This window comes from Protobothrops mucrosquamatus, unplaced genomic scaffold (genome assembly GCF_001527695.2).
Source record: "Protobothrops mucrosquamatus isolate PMUCROS unplaced genomic scaffold, P.Mucros_1.0 scaffold5035, whole genome shotgun sequence".
Lineage (NCBI taxonomy): Eukaryota > Metazoa > Chordata > Lepidosauria > Squamata > Viperidae > Protobothrops > Protobothrops mucrosquamatus.
In genome coordinates, this window is record NW_015390912.1 from 59,471 (window position 1) to 66,708 (window position 7,238).

The following is a 7,238-nucleotide window of genomic DNA, read 5'->3' on the forward strand; positions in this document are numbered from 1 at the left end:
GGGTTGTCAAACAGCTTTTGAGAACTTAAAAAGACTATTTGCTGCTGAACCTGCCCTAAAGCACCCCGACCAAGGAAAACCCTTTGTGATCCAGGCCGATGCCAGCGATGTGGCGGTTGGAGCTGTATTACTGCAAAAGAACAAAAATGGGATCCTGCAACCCTGCGCCTACACCTCTAAGAAATTTACTGAGAGCGAAAGGAGATGGGCAATCTGGGAAAAAGAGGCCTTCGCTATTAGATGGGCATTATTAAACTGGCGGCACTATCTAGAAGGGAGCAAAGTGCCATTTGAGGTATGGACAGATCACAAAAACCTAGAAGCACTGAAAACTCCCCGTAAGTTGTCCCCAAAACAAGTGAGATGGGCACAATACTTTAACCGCTTCGACTTCACTCTAAAGTACATACCAGGGGGAAAAAACTTCTTAGCTGATGCACTATCCCGACTACCCCAATACAAGAGCGAACGGGAAGAGGTCAATGAGGCAATCATCCCCAATCCGCAAATTACCACTCAACTTACACCTCGCAGAGTCCCTAAACCTGATGACCCTGGAGTAAAGAAAATAAAACGAGAACTCCTCACCAACCAATGGTTCAAAGAAAATCAGACTTCCCTAACGTGTAGGGATGGTTTGGCTTACATGGGGGGAAAGCTATATTTACCAGAAGCCCTCCGTCTTAATGCTCTCAAACACAGCCATGATGTAAAACAGGCTGGACACTTTGGATATTTAAAAACCCTACACCTCACCCGTCGACAATTCTGGTGGCCGGGACTGAAAAAGGATGTGGAAAACTATGTAAAAAGTTGCGCTACATGTGCCACAATGAAAAGAATCCCAGGGAAAACCCCTGGACTACTACAACCCGTGGCAAACCCTTCTCAACCATGGGAAGAGATAGCTATGGACTTTATAGTAGACCTACCTGAAAGTAGTGGACACACTGTCATCTGGACTGTAATAGACCTATTCTCAAAGCAGGCTCATTTCATCGCCTGCAAAGGACTCCCATCCGCCNGGCTCCAAAAATGTCTGAGGCGGTGATCCTAGGGTTAGCCTGGTTAGACAAATGGAAACCATTCATCTGGTGGGAGAAAGGAATGAGAACCGTGAGACTACCTATAGGGCCTGATCCCCCCATTGAGTCAACAGATGTTGCAGGACACCTTAGGCCACCCAACGAGCGAGCGCACATGGCCACCTCACCGCCTCCAGGCGATCCAGTCATCCCCAATGAATACTGGGACCTGGCAGAGGTTTTCAGTGAGAAAGAATGTGATGCCCTACCTCCTCACAGACCCAATGACTGCTCCATTGAACTGGTGCCAGGAGCTAAACTCCCACAACCCAGAATGTATGCTATGTCCCCCCTTGAAATGGAGGAGATGCAGCGATACGTGAACAAAAACCTAGCGAGGGGGTTTATCGAACGGGCCAAATCAACCATGGGAGCCCCTGTATTATTCAAAGAGAAAAAGGATGGGTCTCTACGTCTCTGCGTGGACTACAAAGGTCTCAATGCTGTGAGTGTGGAAAACAAATACCCACTCCCCCTCCTGAAGGACTTATTAACCCATCTAGCTAAAGGGAGTGTCTTCACTAAGTTAGACCTGAGAGAGGCATACTACCGAGTGAGAATAAAGAAGGGAGACGAGTGGAAAACTGCCTTCAACTGTCCAATGGGGAGCTATCAGTTCAAAGTCATGCCGTTTGGACTACAGGGGGCCCCAGCTGTATTTATGCAATTAATCAGTGAAGTACTACATGATCACTTGTACAAAGGGGTTTTGGTGTATCTTGATGATATTCACGAACATGACTGATCACATAAAGCTGGTAAGAGAAGTGTTAAAGAAACTATTGAATGCCAAGCTTTATGCCAAGCTGTCAAAATGTGAATTTCACCAAACCCGATTGGACTATCTCGGTTACAGAATTTCCAACGAGGGGATTGAAATGGACCCAGCCAAGGTGAGAACCATAATCAAATGGCAACCCCCAAAGACTCGCAAACAACTCCAGAGTTTTCTGGGATTTGCCAACTTTTATCGCCAATTTATCCCCTCTTTTGCCGAAATTGCCTTGCCTCTCACCGAACTACTCAAAACAGGCAAAGGGGGAGGAAAGCCACGGCCAGGCCAACCACTAGCATGGACAATGGGTTGTCAAACAGCTTTTGAGAACTTAAAAAGACTATTTGCTGCTGAACCTGCCCNCCACTACGAAGTAAAGCGCATTCTCGATTCTAGAATTTTCAGGGGGAAATTGCAGTACCTAGTGCAATGGAAGGGGTACCCGTTATCTGAAGCCACCTGGGTGAAATCCAGTGAAGTGAAAGCTGACCGATTGATCAACAGATTTCATATAAAAAACCCCACCAAACCGAAAGATGACTCTTAACCTATGCTTTTGTTCACCTTACAGGATCTGTCCTTCATCTAAGGGGGGCCGGATGTCAAGTCTGCTAACATTGGATGTTATTGCTCGACATATGTGAAGAAGCAAACATATCTTATTTAGCCTACATATCGCTTCAAGAGCAAAAGCAGGCATTGCGGGCCATATGAGTGGGGAGGAATGCCTGTGAATAATAACATTATCTTAGCATAGCACAGCCAAGGTCAAAGCAACAGCAGACTGTAATAACAGAGAATAGAGGGGGGGGGAGATTCACACCTCTGTTTAATTGGAGCATATGATTGATGACTGTGAAAGGAGGGAGGGAGTTGTGCTTGTCGCGAGAGCTGGGGTGGGGGGGGGTGTTTCAGTTTTTGGCTTTCCTTTGTTCGTGCCGGATTATGTAACCCATTAAAGGATTCTTTAAGGTAATTAAGCCTCAAAGTTCTTTGAAAAGTTATTTCTTTCAGAACCATGACATTTAGTTTATTAGGAGTTGTTTTAGGGATGGGGAATTTCTTTAGCTTCTCCTTTGCTTTCATCAATATTACAATCTTAAGAATATACATGTAGTCCTTGACTTAACAACCTTTCATTTACTGATGGTTCCAAGTTACACCAGCAGTGAAAAAAGTGACTTTTGACATTTTTCACACAACTGTAGCAGCATCCCTCTGTGGTCACATGATCAAAATTCAGACATTTGGTAATTGGCATGTATTTATGACGGTCGCAGTGTCCCAGGATCATGTGATCACCTTTTGCGACCTAGCAAGCAAAGTCAATGGGGAAGCCAGATTAACTTAATTTTATTAAGTGTTATTAATTTTAACAACTGCGGTGATTCATTTAACAACTGTGGCAAGAAAGATTGTAAAATGGGGCAAAACTTAACAATTGTCTCACTTAGCAACAGAAATTTTGGGCTCAGTTGTGATCGTAAGTTGAGGACTACTTGTATTTTGAACATTGCTTAGTTGTGGTTTGCTCTGGTCTGGACTCCTTTTGAAGAAGAATCTGTGTGCTCATAGAAAATCTGGGTGCAACATGTTTATCCATGTGTTTGTGCACACATGTAACTTGACAACATTTCCTATTTTTACAGGGGGGGAGAGATGGCTGAAATCAGTGACCTTGACCGTCAGATTGAACAACTGCGTCACTGTGAACTCATCAAGGAGAGTGAGGTCAAAGCCCTCTGTGCAAAGGCCAGGCAAGTGTTTGTAGACTTCTGAGCAGTAGCTGCTTTTATACTACAGCATGCAGCTGATGATGTGAAAGGCAATTCCAGATGACACAACTCCCTTTTCCTTCCAACAGAGAGATCTTGGTGGAAGAAAGTAATGTCCAGAGAGTAGATTCCCCAGTAACAGTGAGTAAGGGTTTTTGGGGGGGGATGCTTCATAATACCTTAGACTGGTGTGGTGACACCAGCAGTCAGGCAAACTTTTATTGTTTTTATCCTTGATGCTTTTTTTCCAGGTTTGTGGGGATATCCATGGCCAGTTCTATGACCTTAAAGAGCTATTCAGGGTGAGTATTGAAACCCACTAGTTCCATGCTGCCTTCTGCTGCTTTTTGCTTTCTTTCTGTAGATTCCCTAATTTTATGAGTAACTGTTTCGTGTGTTCCATGTCTTCATGCCTCAGGTGGGTGGCGATGTACCTGAGACCAATTATCTTTTCATGGGAGACTTTGTTGACCGAGGCTTCTACAGTGTTGAAACATTCTTGCTGCTGCTGGCACTCAAAGTAAGGAAAGCCCCGATAAGTTAACATTAATTTTTTCTTTTTTATTTAAAAGTCAATATGTGTTGGCAATGATGCAAGTTTGGCTAATACCTTTTTAAATCTGTAGGCTAAGCTGAATGAATCCACTTCTTTTTATAGGTCCGTTACCCGGACAGAATCACCCTTATCCGTGGCAATCACGAAAGCAGGCAGATCACCCAGGTATATGGGTTTTATGATGAGTGCTTGAGAAAATATGGCTCTGTCACTGTGTGGCGCTATTGCACTGAGATTTTTGACTACCTCAGCCTCTCTGCCATTATTGATGGCAAGGTGAGTATGCAAGTATAATTCTTGAATCATGATGTATTGTGGATCTGAAGGAGATCAGATTCTGATTTGAAAGACTTACTGTCTGAAAAATAGGGGGGGAAACAACATTTTACTTGCCAAGAGATGTAATTATGGGCTAATCACTGGTGGCATAGGGCTGATTCAAAATGAATGTTTTCTCTTAATTCAAATCCAGCACTCGATTGTTTTTAATCAATTGCATAACTGAATAGCAGAGACTGTAAAGGGGTAGTGGGGCACATAGATATTATGGCTCTGGGGTAAGCTGATCAGAGAAAAAAAGTGACAGTTTAAAGATGGAGGGAGATCCATGATGTATATTGTATAAGTGTGTCTTTTCTGTTCAGATTTTCTGTGTCCATGGTGGCTTATCCCCATCCATCCAGACGCTGGACCAGATCCGAATGATAGATCGCAAACAAGAGGTCCCTCATGATGGCCCCATGTGTGATCTTCTATGGTCTGACCCTGAAGGTATAGCTATGAGTCTTTCTTTTTCTGTTTGTGTGAATATTAGCTCGATAGTAGACACTGTAATGGCTAAAGTTGTGTACAGGTTTGGTGGAATCTGATAGGAATTGCACATGCCAAAAGTAGTGTTGAAGAGCATTGTGTTTGTAATTCTGACTCAAAATTATACTAGAATGAAAAGAGTTAGTTGGTGTTACTACATACCCTGATGAGATTGAAGTAGTTGAAGAGAGACTGCAGCAGATTATATCCCAAGCACATTGCGGTAAAGTTAAAGGTTTCCCCTGCCTAGCCATGTCCAACTCTAGGGCACGTTGCTCATCTCCGTTTCTTGGCCAAGGGAGCCAGTGTTGCTGAAGAGAGTTTCCATGGTCATGTGGCCAGCATATGCCTAGGTGTACAGAACGCTGTTACCTTCCCACCAAAGTAGTACCTATTTATCTACTCATATTTGCATGCTTTCAAACTGCTAGGTTGGCAGGAACTGGGGCAGGAATGGGAGCTCACCCCATCACGGGGCGCTCAGGTCTCAAACCCGGGCTGTCAGCTTTTCAGCTGACAATCTCAGCATCTACATTGCGGAAGACATATATAATAAATTTTGCGTGGATTTGCAGTCATCAGCAAATCAAATAAATGGTAAAACTCTTTTAAGTCTTCCACTAAAGATAGCCAGACATTTTGTATTTCCATCTCCATTTCCTTCCCACTCCCAGAATTATTGTTTTAGAAGATTTTTTAAAAGGGAAAAATAACAGCCTTGTATGGGTGGTGGTACGAGGTGTTCTACAGCAGGGGTCTCCAAACTTGGCCCTTTTATGACTTGTGGACTTCAACTCCCAGAATTCTCAGCCAGGCATGCTGGCTGAGGAATTCTGGGAGTTGAAGTCCACAAGTCATAAAAGGGCCAAGTTTGAAGACCCCTGTTCTACAGTGTCTCCTTGTCAACTGATTGGCTTTCTTCTATTAGCTTGCAAGACCAGATGTTTCCTTTTCCTAGCATTTGCCTGCCATTTGGGCTCCCGTGTGTCAATATTCTCTTCTAGACACTACAGGCTGGGGGGTCAGTCCTCGAGGTGCTGGCTATTTATTTGGCAGCGATGTGGTAGCGCAGTTCAACGCAGCAAACGACATCGACATGATTTGCCGGGCACATCAGCTGGTCATGGAGGGGTACAAATGGCATTTCAACGAGACCGTTCTTACTGTGTGGTCAGCCCCCAACTATTGCTACCGGTGAGAAACTGCCACAGGGTATGCCTGTGAAGAGGAAGAACTGTGGGATGAGAGGGAGATTGAAATTAGCTGAATGTGTTGTCCAGGGATGTGCGGCATTGATAAAACCTAAAGCACACAAATTTGACCTCTCTTCTCTCTTCCAACCACAGCTGTGGGAATGTTGCAGCCATCTTAGAACTGGATGAACACCTTCAAAAGGAATTTATCATCTTTGAAGCAGCCCCTCAAGAAACCCGAGGCATCCCATCTAAGAAGCCTGTTGCGGACTACTTCCTGTGAATGCTGCTCCTCCCTCGTCCCCCTTGTGCAGCTTCTGTTTCCTATTCTGGATGGAGTGGTCAGCTTCTCTTTCAGCCTTTGGCAGGGGTTCAGCTCTCTTCTTTCCTTCTCTCCCTTACCTTGGCCCTCGCCCAATAAATTCTCAGTTCTGGACTCCTTAGACTGAATTAGCCATCTTTTCCCAACATTGCCGATTCCTGGGCAATCCCTAGGATTGCCATAATTGGTATATCCACCCACACCACCCCTAAAAAAACACACTTTTTTTAGGATTTCTACCTGTGGAAAAACCTGGAACTTTGTCAGCTCTTTCCATGAAAAGAAGTATCAGCCCAGGAATGAAGAAAAGTTGTAGTTCTTTAAAGTTCTCTAGTTTTGTAGAGAAGTCACTGACCGATTTCTTGAGCAACTGTTGATGGGGCTTTTCTAATGAAGCAGCATTGTCCAAGCTGGTGCCCTCCAAATGTATTGGCCCTAAAACTCCTATCATCCTAGCCAACATGGCCATTCTGAATTAGATGATGGGAATTGTAGCATAATCAAATCTGGAGGACACTAATTTAGAGAAGGCTGTTTTAGAAGAACTGGAAGTTATTGCTTAGAGAATATATACATTACAAAGAACTGGATTCAGAAATAAGGAGAAGCCAACTTGATCAAAGAATATCTGGTCTTGTTAGGGGAGCTAATTATCTGGACTAATTCCTCCCATCCTGCCGGGTCACTTAGATACTTCCTTCTTTATTCTTTTTCCTTTTGTC

The 7,238-nt window shown here is 44.0% G+C and overlaps 1 protein-coding gene across 1 annotated transcript in view; it reads left to right on the forward strand.

Moving 5' to 3' along the window:
- The window catches only part of LOC107299505 (serine/threonine-protein phosphatase 4 catalytic subunit-like), a 13,629-nt gene extending 6,627 nt beyond the window's left edge, over positions 1-7,002 (forward strand). The window contains exons 2-9 of the mRNA XM_015828863.1: positions 3,510-3,617; positions 3,725-3,776; positions 3,887-3,937; positions 4,054-4,155; positions 4,294-4,467; positions 4,836-4,962; positions 6,006-6,195; positions 6,348-7,002. Coding sequence (XP_015684349.1) covers positions 3,520-3,617; positions 3,725-3,776; positions 3,887-3,937; positions 4,054-4,155; positions 4,294-4,467; positions 4,836-4,962; positions 6,006-6,195; positions 6,348-6,477 — 924 coding nt within the window. The 5' untranslated portion in view covers positions 3,510-3,519 and the 3' untranslated portion in view covers positions 6,478-7,002. The remainder of the gene's footprint in view (positions 1-3,509; positions 3,618-3,724; positions 3,777-3,886; positions 3,938-4,053; positions 4,156-4,293; positions 4,468-4,835; positions 4,963-6,005; positions 6,196-6,347) is intronic.
- Positions 7,003-7,238: the final 236 nt, after the last annotated feature.